At 38.6% G+C, this 19,628-nt stretch overlaps 1 protein-coding gene across 24 annotated transcripts in view; it reads right to left on the reverse strand.

Moving 5' to 3' along the window:
* Nucleotides 1-19,628, reverse strand: part of SCAPER (S-phase cyclin A associated protein in the ER) — a 557,109-nt gene that overhangs the window by 528,324 nt on the left and 9,157 nt on the right. For 13 of the 24 annotated variants that reach the window (XM_073996473.1, XM_073996470.1, XM_073996467.1 and 10 more), the window contains exon 1: nucleotides 8,620-8,685. Coding sequence is in view for 11 of the 24 variants with exons in the window: in XM_073996460.1 (XP_073852561.1) it covers nucleotides 8,620-8,622 (3 nt within the window). In the remaining 13 variants the exon portion in view is untranslated. Of the gene's footprint in view, nucleotides 1-8,619; nucleotides 8,686-8,819; nucleotides 8,879-19,628 lie in introns of those variants that run through there. The other 11 variants (XM_005560160.5, XM_065548231.2, XM_073996464.1 and 8 more) reach the window with 2 other exon arrangements.

Here is a 19,628-nt window from a genome sequence, read left to right on the forward strand (position 1 = left end):
TAAAATAAGTTATTACTGGGCATACTAGAAAACAAGTCCAAAGACTAAAAACCAAGAAAAAATACAAAAAATGAGAATATACCCACACATGAGCCAGGTAATAAAAGTTATCAGAAATAGATTTTAAAGTAACTCTAATTAATATGAACTGAAAATAAAAGGATTGAAATTTTCTGCAGAAAACTAGATACCTTAAAAAAATCAAGTAGAGGCCGGGCGCGGTGGCTCAAGCCTGTAATCCCAGCACTTTGGGAGGCCGAGACGGGCGGATCACGAGGTCAGGAGATTGAGACCATCCTGGCTAACACGGTGAAACCCGTCTCTACTAAAAAAATACAAAAAACTAGCCGCGCGAGGTGGCAGGCGCCTGTAGTCCCAGCTACTCTGGAGGCTGAGGCGGGAGAATGGCGTAAACCCGGGAGGCGGAGCTTGCGGTGAGCTGAGATCCGGACACTGCACTCCAGCCTGGGCGACAGAGCGAGACTCTGTCTCAAAAAAAAAAAAAAAAAAAAAAAAAGTAGAAATTACAAAACTGAAAAATGAAAAAACTGAAATTAAGAACTCAATGAATGGTTTAACAAGAAATTAGTGAATTAGACTAAAACATCCCAATGAAAACAGGAAAAAAAAATAGAAAAGAGCAAAAGAGACATAAGAAATTTTTAAAAAGATCAAACATAGAAGCAAAAACTGAAATCTGAGGAAAAGAGAAACAAAAATGGGATTAGAGCACATAAAGGCTAAGAACTTTCCAAAACTAACAAAAAAGATCATACCATGAATCAACAGGCACTATGAATAAAATTGTGATTTTTTTAATAAAAAAAGTAAAATAAAGAGACAAACGATAGACATATTAGGGTAAAAAAGTACTGACAACCAAAACAAAAAAAGAAAGAAAACCTTAGAAGTAATCACAAGTAACCTCAAATTAATAAGAATAAAACTGACAAGTGACATTCTATAATAGAAACAATAAATGCAAGCCAATAAAATAATACCTTCAAAGTGAAAAAACTAAATAACTGCCACACAGAAATATGTCAAAATATCTATTTAAAAACTAATAAAAGGGCCGGGAGCCATGCCTCACGCCTGTAATCCCAGCACTTTGGGAGGCCGGGATATACTTTGTTTTTCGTATCTTTAAAATTTCATAAGATTATAGTACTTTCATATAGTTTGTATTTATACTCTTTTATTCATATTTTTACTGTTTTTTGGTGTTCATTTGCATGCAAACCTAGATTATTATACTGCATTAGTTATAGTATAATAGTATAATATAGTATATATAGTACATAATGTAGTATAATAGTAGAATGTAGGTTTGCATGCAAACCTAGATTATTATACTATATTATTATACTAGATTAGAAAACTTTTTATACTAGAAAACAGTAATTTTCTTTCAGTACTTTAAAGGTGCTCCACTGTTTAATGACATTTATCATGTCTGTTGGAAAATCAGCTGAGTTTTTTTGTCACCCCTTTGAAGGTAATGAGCTCTTATTGTCTCTGTACACTCTTAAGATTTTCTTTGTTTCAGGTTTTCATCAGTTTTTCTGTGATATACTTATGTTTGGTTTTCTTTGTATTTATCCTGCTTAGGGGTTTGTAGAGCTTCTGGGAGAATTTGGCTGATAGCTTTTGTCAGTTTTAAAGCCATTCTCTTTCAAATTTTTTTTCTGCTCCAATTTTTTTTTTTTTTTTTGAGACGGAGTCTCGTTCTGTCATACAAGCTGGAGTGCAGTGGTGCAATTTCAGCTCACTGCAACCTCTGCCTCCTGTGAATATAAATTCAATGTTATATTGAAAGTCCTAGTCTGTGTAATAAGGTGAGAAAAAGAATAAAACAGGGGAATTACAAGCTGAACCTACAGCAGCTTGTTACACTAGAAAGTATAGAAATGCTCAAAGAATAACATGGACATACCAAATAAACTTGGCTGGGTACAGTGATTCACAACTGTAATTCCAACACTTTGGGAAGCTGAAGCAGGAGGACTGCTTGAGTCCAGGAGTTCAAGACCAGCCTGGGAAACATACGGAGACCCCCCATCTCTACAAAAAATTTTAAAAATTGGCCCAGCTACTCAGGAGACTGAGGCAGGAGGCTGGTTTGGGCCCAGGAAGTTGAGGTGGCAGTGAGCTGTAATTACACCACTGCACTCTTGCCTGGGTCACAGAGACCCTGTCTCAAAAAAAAAAAAAAAAAATCCAAGAGCCAGCTTAAAGTCACCCACTGGCTAATCTGGGACAATCTGAGTATCAAAATAAATAATGATAATGTCAGATTACATTAAATACAATTAAAAATCAGAGTTCAGATAACAGGAGAATGTAAGCTTTTTCCTCACAGATCTTTAACTAATGAGTAAATCATTAATGGATTCTAAACTAGTAAGTGACAGTTTGATAAGGTACTGTATATTTACACAGCCTCAAAGTGCCTCTCCACAAATTACTTACTAATATCAAAAGAGAAAACAGAAACTTTAAAGTAGAAAAGCTTGACACTACATTACACTAACAAAGTGATCAAAGTTAACAAGCAGGACGAATTCAAATCATATACCTCCTATGTGATGTATTGAGGACACATCATCATTCATGTGATACTCTGCCTAAAATGCAAAACCTGAATCTAATCATGTGAAACATCACCTAAATTGAGGAGACATTCTTCAGAATAACTGTCCCGTAGTCTTCAAAAATAGCAGTCAAGAAAGAGAAAGGCTGAAGAATTGCTCCAGATTAAAGGAGAACAAACAGACCTGACAACTAAATGGATCAAGAAGAAAATAACTATAAAATACATCATTCATATAATGACAAATTTTGAATATCCACTGTGGATTATATAATAATACAGCATGCATGTTAAATTTCCACATTTTGATCACTGAATTGTGGTCATATAAAAGAATGTCCTTAATTCTTAGTAAATATACATTGAAGTATTTAAGGATGAAGGAGTATGTTGGCTTCAAATACTCTCAAATGGTTCAGGGAGAAAAGTATATATTGATCTATGTGTGCAGGTAGATATGTGTATATGGATGGATGTATATTTACAGACACATGAGTGTTTCACACACCCAAAGAGAGAAAGGAAAGAATAAAACTAATGGGGCAAAATTAGCAATTGGTAAATCTAGCAAAAGGATATACAAGAATTCCTCATAGTCTTCTTACAACCTTTCTTAAATTTAAAATTATAATGAAATTAAAAGTTACCAAAAATGATACAGGGGAATATTTTCATGATTTTCAGGTAGAAAGAAATAATCAGGACACAAAAGGCACTAATCATAAAGGAAAAATTTAATAACCAAATTTCATTAAAATTAAGAACAGTTCCTATTCAAAAGACGGTATTAAAAAATGAAAACGCAAGCTACAAAGTAAGAGAAGTGCCAAAGGTGCCAAAGGTCTTAGACTCCAGATAAACAACTCCTTAAATCAATTGCAAAAAAAGAAAGACACTGAGTCAAGGCCAGGCACGGTAGCTCACGCCAGTAATCCCAGGACTTTGGGAGGCCAAGGCAGGAGAATTATTTGAGCTCAGGAGTTTGAGACCAGCCTGGGCAACATAGTGAGACCCAGTCTCTATTTAAAAAAGAAAAAAAGAGAGGAAGAAGCAGACAGACACTGAGTCAAAAAAGAAGTCTACTGGGTCAATAAAAAAATGAAGAGGAAACTTGAGTACGCACTTCACAAATGATACCTAAATGGCCAATAATCAAATGAAAAAGTACTAAGAATCGGTCATCAAAATTACTAAAAAAAATTTTTTAATAAATAAATGATTATACTGTGTACTGGTGAGGATCTGGGGCAACTCCTCCCATACACTACTGACAGGAAACAAAACTGGCAGCACCACTTTGGAAATCTGGTATTATCTATAAACACATGACCTGGCCTCCAGTCTCATCTTATACTATTCTTTTCCTCCTTTGCCATGCTCCAATATCACTGACTTTCATTCAGTTCCCCATAAGCACCAAGCTCCATCCTAATTCAGGACATTTACACAGAATTATTTCTTCTATGTGGAATAATCTGCCCCTCTATAATGCACATTTATTGGCTTCTTCCCTAGCATTCATTCTCTACATCCTCGTCTCCTAACAGTTTTTGTTGGGGTCCCTTGTGGTTCTAGATAAGCACATTTTGTCCCTAACTCCAGGGCGCAGCACAAGACCTTCCCTAAGTCAATCTGCTCACCTATCCACAACAACTGATCCAGAGGTGAGCATGTGACCTAAGGTGATCAAAATTGAGGATCTCAGATCTTTTACTGGAATGTTAAAGAAAAGACTCTCCTACTGGCCATATATTAGGGAATATACAGCTTTGAAAACTACTGCTAACCATCTAGGGATCATAAAGACAGCAAGTCTTAAAATAATGGCAACAGAACAGAAGCCAGAGTAAGTGGAGGAAAAGCAATCAAATTCTTGATGACACTGTTGAGCCACTGGATCAACTCTTATCTGAAGCCAACTCTACTTGCTACTGAAAGCATTCTAAGAAGAGTATTCCTCTTAGCCCAGCCAAAGCCTAATGATCTTTTGAATCCCAACTTAAATGTAACTTCCTAAGGCTAAGTTTTCTTCAACCCCAAGACTTGGCCAGGATTCCTTTTATATACTCAAACCAATTTGTACTCCTTTGTAATACTTAACCACAATTATATTTTAAATCATACACTTAATATGTTTATTCTGTCTTTCCATTAGACAGTAAGTTTCTGAAGGACTAGGTTTTGTTCACTACTCTATTCTCACTGTCTAGGATGGCGCCTGGCACATAAATATGTCACGAATGAATGAACTGGCAGAATGATTTTTAAAAAAAAATCAATAAACGAACATTATTGGGAAAGGAGGTGTTCTACATAAATTGATAACTGAAGTTTTCCCTGCTAAGCACAAATTCTTTTTGGTTTTACTATTTTGTATGAAAATCTCTAAACACATTTCCTTGACCTCTGCAACAGAGGCTACTAAAGAAAGCTACTCTTTTCTTGATAACTTCAGGTTATCACTATGAACACCAACTTCTATATGATACTATAATTTAATTATGCCTCAGGAGTTATAGAAATACCAAAGATAGTTGTCCTAAAATAAATGGGCACAGACAAAAGTGTTGTTAAAGATTTTTTAGTTCTTTACTTCCTGATGATTAAGTAGGACACAAAAGCTTAATTATTAATTATTTTCTCCTCTTCCCTAACAAGCTATTAGCTGTCAATTCTTATTTGCTAGGCTTATGGGAAATGTACTATTGCAGTTCTGAATAAGGAACTCAAGAATTCTGCAAGTACAGTGAATATACTTACAGTATGTGGACTATCTGTTGTGTATGATCACAGGCATTTTTCATTCACTTTCAGGTTTTTGGACATATTCCTTAGAGTAACAATTGGCAGATAAGAAAAGCTTTACTATATCTTACCTGCTAGAGTTTTAAAACAAAGATCAATAGGAAATACTATGCAGCTATAAAAAGAAATTAAGATCTTTAACACTCTAGAATATATTGCTGAGTGAAAAAAAAAAAAACCTCCCAAGATACTAAAATATATTGTCTTAGGTTCAAAAAAGAAAAACACATGTATATACATATAAATATACACATTCTTCTTTTTGAAAATATAAAGGATAAATCAAACATTAATAAAAATGATTACCCATGCACCCATTAAAATGACTACTATCAAAAAAACAGAAAATAAAAAATGTTGGCGAGGACGTGGAAAAATTGGAACCCTTGTGCACTGTTGGTGGGAATTTTACATGTTGCAGCCACTGCGGAAAACACTATGACAGTTCCTCCAAAAATTAAAAGTAGATTTACCATATTATCTAGAAGTTCCACTTCTGGTTATGTACCCAAAATAACTGAAAACAGTTCTTCACTATTTTATTTATTTATTTACTTTTTGGAGACAAGAGTCTTGCTCTGACACCCAGGCTAGAGTGCAGTTGTATGATCATGGCTCACTGCAACCTCTGCCTCCTGCATTCAAGCGATTCTCATGCCTCAGCCTCTCATGTAGCTGGGATTAAAGACGCATATCACCACGCCAGCTGATTTTTGTATTTTTAGTAGAGCCAGAGTTGGCAAAGTTGGTCTCAAACTCCTGACCTCAAGTGAGCCAACTGGCTTGGCCTTCCAAAGTGCTAGGATTACAGGTGTAAGTCATTGCGTCTGGCCTGAAAACAGTCTTGAAGAGATATTTGTACACCCATGTTCATAGCATCATCATTCACAATAGCTATAAAGGGGAAACAGTCCAAGTGTCTGATGAATGGATAAGCAAAATGTAATATATACTGACAATAGAATATTATTCAGTCTTAAAGAGGAAGGAAATTCTGACATATGCTACAATATGGATGAGTCTTGAAGACATTATGCTAAATGAAATAAGCCGAACACAAAAAGACAAATACTGGATGATTTCACTTATATGTGGTACATAAAGTAGTCAAAATCTCAGACACAGCAAGTGGTACAGGAGCAGGGGGTAAGGGGAAATGGGAAATTATTGTTTAATGTATATAGAGTTTCAATATTGCAAGACAAGGAGTTCTGAAGATGAGTAATAGTGATAGCTGCATAACAATATGAATATACTTAATACCACTGAACTGTATACTTAAAAATGGTTCAGATGGTAAATGTCATGTTATTTGTATTAGCACAATTTAAATTTTAGAAATTACAATTAAAACAAATTTTAATGTTACCCACAAGGGAAGAAGAGAAAGAAGAGAGAAGAAAGTTGAATTTCTCTAAATGAACATTGTTTTATAGTTTGAATTTTGAACCATGTAAATGCTGCATATTAGGATGGTGGAATCTCTTTTGTCAAGATACTAAGACCAGGCATAGTGGCTCATGCCTGTAATCCCAGCACTGTGGAAGAAGACCAACACAGGAGGATCACTTGAGGTCAGGAGTTCAAAACCAGCCTGGGCAACAAAGCAAGACCCTATCACTACAAAAATATAAAAAATAAAAAATCGGCCAACCGTGGTAGCATAGTTCCAAGCTACTTAGGAGGCTGAGGTGGGAGGACTGCTTGAGCCCAGGTGGTAAAAACTGCAGTGAGCTATGATTGTGCCACTGCACTCCAGACGAGGTGACAAAGAGAGACTCTGTCTCAAGAAGAAAAAAAAAAAGATATTAGGAAAAAAAAAAAATCTGTCAACCTAGACTTCTATTCCCTCTAAGACCATCTTTCAAAATTAGGGTAGATTAAAAAAAAAGAAATCTTCTGGCAAACAAAAGCATAGTTTATGACCAAAAGACCCAAAAGCAGACCAACAGAAAATAACCCCAAATGACAAGATACGAAAAATCAAAACCTTAGAACTGAGGAAGAGTATGAAGTGGGGAGGGATGAGATAAGAGCACACAACAAATAGATGCTCTCCTGCTCTTTTTTTTTTTTTCTTTTTTCTTTTTTTGAGACAGAGACTCACTCTGTCACCCAGGCTGGAGTGCAGTGGTGAGATCTTGGCTCATTGCAAGTTCCGCCTCCCGGGTTCACACCATTCTTCTGCCTCAGCCTCTCGAGTAGCTGGGCCTACAGGCGCCCGCCACCACGCCTGGCCAATTTTTTGTATTTTTAGCAGAGACGGGGTTTCACCGTGTTAGCCAGGATGGTCTTGATCTCCTGAGCTCGTGATCTGCCCATCTAGGCCTTCCAAAGTGCTGGGATTACAGACATGAGCCACCACACCCAGCCCTTTCCTGCTCTTTCAACCAGAAGAAGGGGCTCTGCCCTGAGCCCCACACTTTAGAAGGTTGTACCTATCAAAAACACCAAAATCCAAAAGGGATCAGTAACTAATTGAGTGAACACAAATTAAGAGAGAGGGACTCACAAACTAAACTGGGTCCCCCTAGGCCAGACACAATAAGAGGAGAAGGAAGAAGGCAAATCAGCATCTGTGCTGGAAAAACCAGAGCAAGAATCTGCTTTTGATTAAGGTTAGTCACCCCAACTATCCCAAAGGAAGTATCCAGGCAGACTGGACTCCCTATATACCTACATTCCTTTCTCCTCCTCAATTTGAGTAGTTTAAGAAGATGTTTGGAATTGCCTGAAAAATGTTGAGTTAGAAAAGTAAAGTGTGGGGTACAGAAACCTGTTTTTCCCTGGCTCTCTGGGGAATTTCATATCAGTCCCCATACCAGATTCAAGACCTACCCTAGCCCAACTTCTACCCTACCTGACCCAGGGAGAGCAGATTCCTTTAAGACCCGGCTGGACCCTGGATAGGAGGCCAGGTCAGGCTGTTAGTATCCATTGATTGGTAACTATTTAATTTTAAGACATTTTAAAAGCTGGCTTCCATCTGTATTCCTAAGCTAGGTACCATAAGTGTTAGAGGCAAGCCTGAGGAGCAGCAGGGTTCCTGGGCTCTAAGGTTGAATAGTACATTCATAGTTGCTCACTTTATCACTGTGCTTTATGACAATGTGTTCCACAGGGTATCTTGAATGAAACAACTATTACATTAAAAAAGATAAAAGAAAGGAAGAAAAGAGAAAGGCAAAAAAACTAAGGCTAGTCTTTAAGCTATCACTTACCATTATTCTTTAAATTCTCTTCTATGCCAAGATCATTTATCACATAAACCCATGGAGTATGACTCCTACAATAAAAAAAATATATATGCTTAGTTATAACATTACCAGAAAACCATAATTATTCATAAAAAGATACAAATCTCATCCCCACACTTACATTAAACAACAACAACAAAAAAAAAACTGCTCCTTTATATTACCTGTTGGGGTATAATATAGCAGGCTTTAAATACTCCATGCTGAACAAGACCTCAATGCTCTCCAAAAAATAAAAATAAAATGGAAAAGGAACAGTATTAATTACATGGACATCCTAACCCAGAGGGGTTCCAAACTTTTTTACTACAACCCACAAACACATACACGTTTTATATCTTACCCAGTTCATACACGTTTAACTGAATTAAAAGTTTCGTAAAGTAACAGATGCACTCTAATATTTCCTTCTGTATTCTATTTCGGTTTTTAAATGCTGCTTTCACTGAACTGACTCACTAATGAGTCTCAACTCAGTATAGAAAACCCTTTGTAACTTCCCTTAAGAACGTTCATAAACTAAGATTTTATCAGAATATCTTAATTAACAATTACATAAGGCTCTAAGTACAACAGCCCATACCTTTCAGGTAACCTATTTAATATGGCCAAACTTTTACTCAAAGAAATCCAAGTCAGGGAAACCAGACAGAACAGAAAGGGACTGGGAAATTGCTTAACAAGAAAAAAAAAAAAAAGACCTAACCCTGTATGAAGAGTCAGTGAACAAAAAAAAGAAAGCGGCAACTGGAACCAAACCTCCTTCTGGAAGAAAACCTAGATCATTTATCCTTTGTCAATAAAATATGCTCCTTTAAAATGCAGTACCAGTAAACATATGTCCAGAAAAAAACAAATGTTCACAGCAGCATTATTCATAACAGTTAAAAAGTAGAAACAACCCAAATACCCGTCAACTGATGAATGGATAAATAAAATGCATATTCACACAATGAATAAAAGGACATAAAAACGGATAAAAGACCAAAAAAAAAGGAAGAAAGTGCTAATACATACTACAATACATGCTAAGTGAAAGAAGCCAGTTATAAAAGAATACAAATTGTATGATTCCACATATGTGAAATGTCCAGAACAGTCAAATCCATAATGTCAGAAAAGAGACATTGCTGAAGGCTGGGGGGTTAGGAGAAAATGAGAGTAACTGCTAATAAGCACAGGGTTTCCTTAGTGGGTGATGAAAATGTTCTAAAAGTAATTATGGTGATGGCTGCAAAACTCTGTGAATATACTAAAAAACATTTTTAAATGGGGAAATTATATGGTATATGAATCATTTATCAGTAAAGCTATTCTATTTTTTTAAATGTACTACCTTTGCTCACAAACCTCCAACATCTCTCCATCTCACTCAGAGTAAAAGCCAAAGTCCTCACGGTAGCCTATCATGTCCAAAATTTTCCAATTCCATATACCCCTTCTCCCCAGCATTCATTGTACTCCAATCACACTGGCCTCCTTATGTTTCCCAGCATGCCAGACATATTCTGGCATTATGGGTTTACACTTGTTGGACCTCCCATGTGGAACACTCCCAATTCACTTTGCACAAATGTCACTCTCAATGAGGCCTTCCCATATAACATTCGTTAATTCATTCACTCATTTTAAGACAGGGCCTGGCTCTGTCTCCCAGACTGGAGTGCAATGGTGCAATCTTGGCTCACTGCAACCTCTGCCTCCCTGACTAAAGCCATCTTCCCACCTTAGCCTCCTGAGTAGCTGGGACTACAGGTGCACACCACCATGCCTGGGTACTTTTTTTATTTTTTGGCACAGACGGGGTTTCACCACATTGCCCAGGCTGGTCTCGAACTATTGGGCTTAAGCAATCCACCCACCTCAGTCTCCCAAAGTGCTGGGATTAAAGGCATGAGCCACCATGCACACCTGGCCCGATTTAAAATCATAACGCTACCAAACAAAGAAAAGCTGTGGGAGTTTGTCCCACCTTACAAAAAGGCTAAAAGAAGTTATTCAAGTTGAAACAAGAGAAGACTAACCATTCATTTGTTGATAGACACAAGTTGATTTCTTATCTTTACTACCGTGAATACACTGCAATAAACATATAAGTGCAGGTATCATTTTGGCATATTGATTTCCATTGGGTAGATACCCAGTAGTGGGATTGTTGGATCAAATGGTAATTCTATTTTTTAGTTTTTTAAGACATCCCCATAGTGTTTTCCATAGAGGGTGTAATAATTCACATTCCCACAAAATTGTACATGAACCCTATAAATTTATACAAATTTTTTAAAAGGATGCTAACAATGTGAAAATGTATAAAAATAAAACTCACAGCTGGGCACGGTTGCTCACTCCTGTAATCCCAGCACATTGAGAGGCCGAGGTGGGCAGATCACCTGAGTTCAAGAGTTCAAGACCAGCCTGGGCAACAGGGAAAAATCCTGTCTCTACTCAAAATACAAAAATCAGCTGGGTGTGGTAGTGAGCTCCTGTAATCCCAGCTACTTGGGAGGCTGAGGCAGGAGAATTGCTTGAAACCAAGAGGCAGAGGTTGCAGTGAGCCAAGATCTCACCACTGCAATCCGGCCTGGGCAACAGAGTGAGACTCTCTCTGAAAAATAAATAAATAAAAATAAAAAAAATCAGATGCTGGCAAGGTTCTGGAGAAAAAGAAACACTTATACACTGTTGGTGGGAGTGTAAATTAAGTTCAGCCATTGAGGAAGATACTGTGGTGATTCCTCAAAGACCTAAAGACAGAAATATCATTCAATCCTATTACTGGGTATATACCCAAGGGAACATAAATCATTCTATTATAAAGACACATACACCTGTATGTTCATTACAGCACGATTCACAATAGCAAAGACATGGAATCAACCTAAATGCCCTCAATGACTGGATAAAGAAAATGTGGTACATATACAACAGGGAATATCATGGAGTCATAAAAAAGAATGAGATCATGTCATTTGCAGGTACATGAATGTAGCTAGAGGCCATTATCCATAGCCAACTAACACAGGAACAGAAAACCAAACACCGCATGTTCTCACTTATACATGAGAGCTAAATGATGAGAACACATGGACACATAGAGGAGAACAGCATGCACTGGGGCCTTTTGGAGAGTGGAGGGTGGGAGGAGGGAGGGGATCAGGAAAAATAATTGATGGATACTAGGTTGAATACTTGGGTAGTGAAATAATCTCTACAACAAAGTCCCAAGACACAAGTTTACCAACATAACAAACCTGCACTTGTACCCCTGAACTTAAAATAAAAGTTTTTTAAAAAGTCAGAGTATGTTCCAAGATGGCCAAATAGGAACAGCTCCAGTCTGCAGCTTCCAGTGTGATCAACACAGAAAACGGGTGATTTCTGCATTTCCAACTGAGGTACCTGGTTCATCTCATTGGGACTGGTTGGACAGTAGGTACAGCCCATGGAGGGTAAGCCGAAGCAGGCCAGGGTGTTGCCTCACCTGGGAAGTGCAAGGGGTCAGGGATTTCCCCTTCCCAGCCAAGGAAAGCCGTGACAGACTGTACCTGGAAAATCGGTACACTCTCGCCCAAATACTGCGCTTTTCCCATGGTCTTAGCAACTCACAGACTAGGAGATTTTCTTCCATGCCTGGCTCAGCAGGTCCCACGCCCATGGAGCCTTGCTCACTGCTAGCGCAGCAGTCTGAGATCAACCTGCAAGGCTGCAGCCTAGTGGAGGAGGGCCATCCACCATTGCTGAGGCTTGAGTAGGTAAACAAAGCAGCCAGGAAGCTTGAACTAGGCAGAGCCCACCACAGCTCAGCAAGGCCTACTGACTATACAGACTCCACCTCTGTGGGCAGGGCATAGCTGAACAAAAAGCAGCAGACAACTTCTGCAGACTTAAACATCCCTGTCTGATGGCTCTGAAGAAAGCAGTGGTTCTCCCAGCATGGCGTCTGAGCTCTGAGAACAGACAGGTTGCCTCCTGAAGTGGGTCCCTGACCCCCATGTAGCCTAACGGTGAGATCTCTCCCAGGAGGGGCCAACAGACACCTCATACAGGCAAGGGCCCCTTTGGGACGAAGATTTCAGAGGAAGCATCAGGCAGCAATATTTACTGTTCTGCAATATTTGCTGTTCTGTAGCCTCCACTGGTGATACCCAGGCACACAGGGTCTGGAGTGGACCTCCAGCAAACTCCAACAGACCTGCAACTGAGAGACCTGACTGTTAGAAGGAAAACTAACAATCAGAAAGGAATAGCATCAACATCAACAAAAACAACATCCACACTAAAACCTCATCTGTAGGTTACCAACATCAAAGACCAGAGGCAGATAAAACCACAAAGATGGGGAGAAACAGAGCAGAAAAGCTGAAAATTGTTAAAAACCAGAGTGCCTCTTCTCCTCCAAAGCATCACAGCTCCTCACCAGCAACAGAACAAAGCTGGATGGAGAATGACAAGTTGACAGAAGCAGGCTTTAGAAGATCAGTAATAACAAACTTCTCCAAACTAAAGAAGCATGTTCTAACCCATTGCAAGGAAGCTAAAAACCTTGAAAAAAGGTTAGACGAATGGCTAACTAGAATGAACAGTGGAGAGAAGACCTTAAATGACCTGATGGAACTGAAAACCATGGCACGAGAACTTCGTGATGCATGCACAAGCTTCAATAGCCAATTCAATCAAGTGGAAGAAAAGATATCAGTGACTGAAGATCAAATTAACAAAATGAAGTGAGAAGATTGGACAAAAAAGAGTGAAAAAAACGAACAAAGCCTCCAAGAAATATGGACTATGTGAAAAGACCAAATCTATGTTTGATTGGTGCACCTGAAACTGATGGGGAGAATGGAATCAAGTTGGAAAACACTCTGCAGGGTATTATCCAGGAGAACTTCCCCAACCTAGCAAGGCAGGCCAACATTCAAATTCAGGAAATACAGAGAACACCACAAAGATACTCCTCGAGAAGAGAAACCCCAAGACACATAATTGTCAGATTCACAAAGGTTGAAATGAAGGAAAAAGTGTTAAGGGCAGCCAGAGAGAAAGGTCAGGTTACCCACAAAGGGAAGCCCATCAGACTAACAGCAGATCTCTTGGCAGAAACCCTACAAGGCAAAAGAGAGTACTTGACAATATTCAACATTCCTAAAGAACTTTCAACCCATAATTTCATATCCAGTGAAACTAAGCTTCTTAAGTAAAGGAGAAATCCTTTATAGACAAGCAAATGCTGAGAGATTTTCTTGCCATCAGGCCTGCCTTACAAGAGCTCCTGAAGGAAGCACTAAACATGGAAAAGACAACCGGTGCCAGCCACTGCAAAAACATGCCAAATGGTAAAGACCATCGATGCTATGAAGGAACTGCATCAATTAACGGGCAAAATAACCAGTTAACATCATAATGACAGGATCAAATTCACATATAACAATATTAACCTTAAATGTAAATGGGCTAAATGTCTCAATTAAAAGACACAGACTGGCAAACTGGACAAAGAGTCAAGACCCATCAGTGTGCTGTATTCAGGAGAGACATCTCATGTGCAGAGATACACACAGGTCAAACTAAAGTATGGAGGAAGGTCTACCAAGCAAATGGAAAGCAAAAAAAAAGCAGGGGTTGCAATCCTAGTCTCTGATAAAACAGACTTTAAACCAACAAAGATCAAAAGACACAAAGGCCATTACATAATGGTAAAGGGATCAATTCAACAAGTAGAGTAGCTATCCTAAATATACATGCATCCAATACAGGAGCACCAAGATTCATAAAGCAAATCCTTAGAGACCTACAAAGAGACTTAGACTCCCACACAATAATAATGGGAGACCTTAACACCCTACTGTCAATATTAGACAGATTAACGAAACAGAAGGTTAACAAGGATATCCAGGACTTGAACTCAGCTCTGCACCAAGTGGACCTAATAGACATCTACAGAACTCTCCACCCCAAATCAATAGAATATTCTTCTCAACACCACATCGCACTTAACCTAAAATTGACCATATAATTGGAAATAAAGCACTCCTCAGCAAATATAAAACAAATCACAACAAACTATCTCTCAGACCACAGTGCAATCAACTTAGAACTCAGGACCAAGAAAATCACTCAAAACTACACAAATACAGGGAAACTGAACAATCTGCTCCTGAATGACTACTGGGTAAATAATGAAACGAAGGCAGAAATAATGATGTTCTTTGAAACCAATCAGAACAAAGACACAAAATACCAGAATCTCTAGGACACATTTAAAGCAGTGGGTAGAGGGAAATTTATAGCACTAAATGCCCACAAGAGAAAGCAGCAAAGATCTAAAATCTGCACCCTAACATCACAATTAAAAGAACTAGAGAAGAGCAAATAAATTCAAAGGCTAGCAGAAGGCAAGAAATAACTAAGATCAGAGCAGAGCTGAAGGAGATAGAGACGCAAAAAAACCTTCAAAAAAATCAATGAATCCAGGAGCTGTTTTTTTGAAAAGATCAACAAAATTGATAGACCACTAGCAAGACTAATAAAGAAGAAAAAAGAATCAAATAGACACAATAAAAAATGATAAAGGGGATATCACCACAGAGCCCACAGAAACACAAACTACCATCAGAGAATACTATAAACACCTCTATGCAAATAAACTAGAAAATCCAGAACAAATGGATAAATTCCTGGACACATACACCCTCCTAAGACTAAACCAGGAAGAAGCTGAATCTCTGAATAGACTTTAACAGGCTCTGAAATTGAGGCAATAATTAAGAGCCTACCAACCAAAAAAAGCCCAGGACCAGATGGATTCACAGCCAAATTCTACCAGAGGTACAAATAGGAGCTGGTACCATACCTTCTGAAACTATTCCAATCAATAGAAAAAGAGGGAATCCTCCCTAACTCATTTTATGAGGCCAGCATCATCCTGATACCAAAGCCTGGCAGAGACACAACAAAAAAAGGGAATTTTAGACCAATATCCCTGATGAACATCGATGCAAAAATCCTCAGTAGAATACTGGCAAATTGAATCCATAGCACATCAAAAAGCTTATCCACCCACAATCAAGTCAGCTTCATCCCTGGGATGCAAGGCTGGTTCAACATATACAAATCAATAAACATAATCCATCACATAAACAGAATCAATGACAAAAACCACATGATTATCTCAATAGATGCAGAAAAGGCCTTAGACAAAATTCAACAGCCCTTCAAGCTAAAAACTCCCAATAAACTAGGTATTAATGGAACATATCTCAAAATAATAAGTTATTTATGACAAACCCACAGTCAAGATCATACTGAATGGGCAAAAACTGGAAGCATTCCCTTTGAAAACTGGCACAAGACAAGGACGCCCTCTCTCACCACTCCTATTCAACACAGTGTTGGAAGTTCTGGCCAAGGCAATTAGGCAAGAGAAAGAAATAAAGGGTATTCAATTAGGAAAAGAGGAAGCCAAATTGTCCCTGTTTGCAGATAACATGACTATATACTTAAAACCCCATCATCCCAGCCCAAAATCTCCTTAAGCTGATAAGCAACTTCAGCAAAGTCTCAGGATATAAAATCAATGTGCAAAAATCACAAGCAATACACCAATAACAGAAAAACAGAGAGCCAAATCATGAGTGAACTCCCATTCACAATTGCTACAAAGAGAATAAAATACCTAGGAATCCAACTTTCAAGGGATGTAAAGAACCTCTTCAAGGAGAACTACAAACCACTACTCAACAAAATAAAAGAGGACACAAACAAACGGAATAATATTCCATGCTCATGGATAGGAAGAATCAATATCATGAAAATGGCCATACTGCCCAAAGTAATTTATAGACTCAATGCCATCCCCATCAAGTTACCAATGACTTTCTTCACAAAATTGGAAAAAACTACTTTAAAGTTCATACGGAACCAAAAAAGGGACCGCATTGCCAAGACAATCCTAAGTAAAAATGACAAAGGTGGAGACTTCACATTACCTGACTTCAAACTATGCTACAAGGCTACAGTAACCAAAACAGCATGGTAATGGTACCAAAACAGATATATAGACCAATGGAATAGAACAGAGGCCTCAGAAATAACACCACACATCTACAACCATCTGAACTTCAACTATCTGAACTTTGACAAACCTGACAAAAACAAGAAATGGGAAAAGGATTCCCTATTTAATAAATGGTGCAGGGAAAACTGGCTAGCCATATGTAGAAAGCTGAAACTGGATCCCTTCCTTATACAAAATTATACAAAAATTAATTCAAGATAGAATAAAGACTTAAATGTAAGACCTAAAACCATAAAAACTCTAGAAGAAAACCTAGGCAATACCATTCAGGACATATGCATGGGCAAAGACTTCATGACTAAAACACCAAAAGCAATGGCAACAAAAGCCAAAATTGACAAATGGGATCTAATTAAACTAAATAGCTCCTGCACGGCAAAAGAAACTACCATCAGAGTGAACAGGCAACCTACAGAATGGGAGAAAATTTTTGCAATCTATCCATCTGACTAAGGGCTAATATCCAGAATCTACAAAGAACTTAAACAAATTTACAAGAAAAAACAACTCCATCAAAAAGTGGGCAAGGGATATGAACAAACACTTCTCAAAAGAAGACATTTATGCAGCCAACAGACACATGAAGAAATGCTCATCATCACTGGCCATCAGAGAAATGCAAATCAAAACCACAATGAGACACCATCTCATGCTAGTTAGAATGGTCATCATTAAAAAGTCAGGAAACAGGCCGGGCGCGGTGGCTCAAGCCTGTAATCCCAGCACTTTGGGAGGCCGAGATGGGCGGATCACGAGGTCAGGAGATCGAGACCAGCCTGGCTAACCCGGTGAAACCCCGTCTCTACTAAAAAAATACAAAAAACTAGCCAGCCATGGTGGCGGGCACCTGTAGTCCCAGCTACTCGGGAGGCTGAGGCAGGAGAATGGTGTAAACCCGGGAGGCAGAGCTTGCAGTGAGCTGAGATCCAGCCACTGCACTCCAGCCTGGGCAACAAAGCAAGACTCCGTCTCAAAAAAAAAAAAAAAAAACGTCAGGAAACAACAGATGTTGGAGAGGATGTGGAGAAATAGGAATGCTTTTACACTGTTGGTGGGGGTGTCAATTAGTTCAACCATTGTGGAAGACAGTGTGGCAATTCCTCGACGATCTACAACTAGAAATACCATTTGACCCAGCAATCCCATTACTGGGTATATCCCCAAAGGATTATAAATCATGCTGCTATAAAGACACATGCACACGTATGTTTACTGCAGCACTGTTCACAATAGCAAAGACTTGGAACCAACCCAAATGTCCATCAGTGATAGACTGGATTAAGAAAATGTGGCACATATGCATCATGGAATACTATGCAGCCATAAAAAACGATGAGTTCATTTCCTTTGCAGGGACATGGATGAAGCTGGAGACCATTATTATCAGCAAACTATGATAAGGACAGAAAACCAAACACTGCATGTTCTCACTCATAGGTGGGAATTGAACAATAAGAACACTTGGACACAGGGTGGGGCCTGTCGTGGGGTGGAGGCTGGGGGAGGGATAGCATTAGGAGAGATACCTAATGTAAATGACAAGTTGATGGGTGCAGCAAACCAACATGGCACATGTATAGCTATGTAACAACCTGCACTTTGTGCACATGTACCCTAGAACTTAAACTATAATAATAATAAAAAAAAAGAAAGTCATTGCATAATGATAAAGGGACAATTCATCAAAAGGATATAACCACTGTAGATATGTATGCACCCAACACTGGAGCACCAAAATTTTAACGCCACTGAAGGGAAAAATAGACAGCAATACGTTAATAGTAGGGGACTTCAATATCCCACTTTCAACAAGGGATAGATCATCCAGACAAAAAAAAAAATCAACAAAGAAACAGTGAACTTGAACAATTCTGTAGGCCTAATGGACCTAACAGACATATGCAGAACATTCCAACCAACAGCAGCAGAATATACAAAACATTTTCAAGCACACACAATATTCCCTAGGATAGATCATATGTTAGGCCACAAAACTCAAGAAGTTCAAGAATTCAACAAATTCAAGAAGATTTAAATGATAAGTACCTTTTCTGACCACAATGGTATAAAGCTAGAAATAACAGGAAGAAAACTGAAAAATTCACAAATATGTGAAAATTAAACAACACACAACTAAACAATCAATGGGTCAAAGAAAAAAATCAAAAGGGAAATCAAAAAGTATCTGAAACAAGTGAAAATGGTAATATAACATAGCAAAACTTATGGGATACAATAAAAGCAGTTCTAAGGGGCAAGTTTATAGTGATAAAAGCCTACATAAAGACAGACAGGGCTGAGCACAGTGGCTCAGGCCTGTAATTCCAGCCCTTTGGGAGGCCGAGGTGGGCAGATCACCTGTGGTCAGGAGTTCAAGACCAGCCTGGCCAACATGGTGCAACCCCATTTCTACTAAAAATACAAAAAATTAGCTGGGTGCAGTGGCACGTGCCTGCAGTCCCAGGTACTTGTAAGGCTGAGACAGGAGAATCGCTTGAACTTGGGAGGTGGAGGTTGCAGTGAGCTGAGATCACACCACTGCACTCCAGCGTGGGCAATAGAGTGAGACTTCAACTCAAAAAAAATGACACAGACAGACCTCAGCCTCGCATGATGTGAACACCTGTAATCTCAGCTAGTCAGGAGACTGTGGTGGGAGGATTGCTTGAGCCCAAGAGTTCGAGGCTGTAGTGTGCTATGATCATGCCTGAAACTAGTCTCTACATTCCAACCTGGGCAACATGGCAAGATCCCAACTATGAAAAGAAAAAAAGAGAAAGATGAAACAACTCAGATAAATAACCTAAGTTTACACCTCAAAGAACTAAAAAAAGAACAAAATAAATCTAAAGTCAGCATAAGGAAGGAAATAATAAGAGCAAAAATCAATGAAATAGAG

Source organism: Macaca fascicularis, chromosome 7, assembly GCF_037993035.2.
Source record: "Macaca fascicularis isolate 582-1 chromosome 7, T2T-MFA8v1.1".
Lineage (NCBI taxonomy): Eukaryota > Metazoa > Chordata > Mammalia > Primates > Cercopithecidae > Macaca > Macaca fascicularis.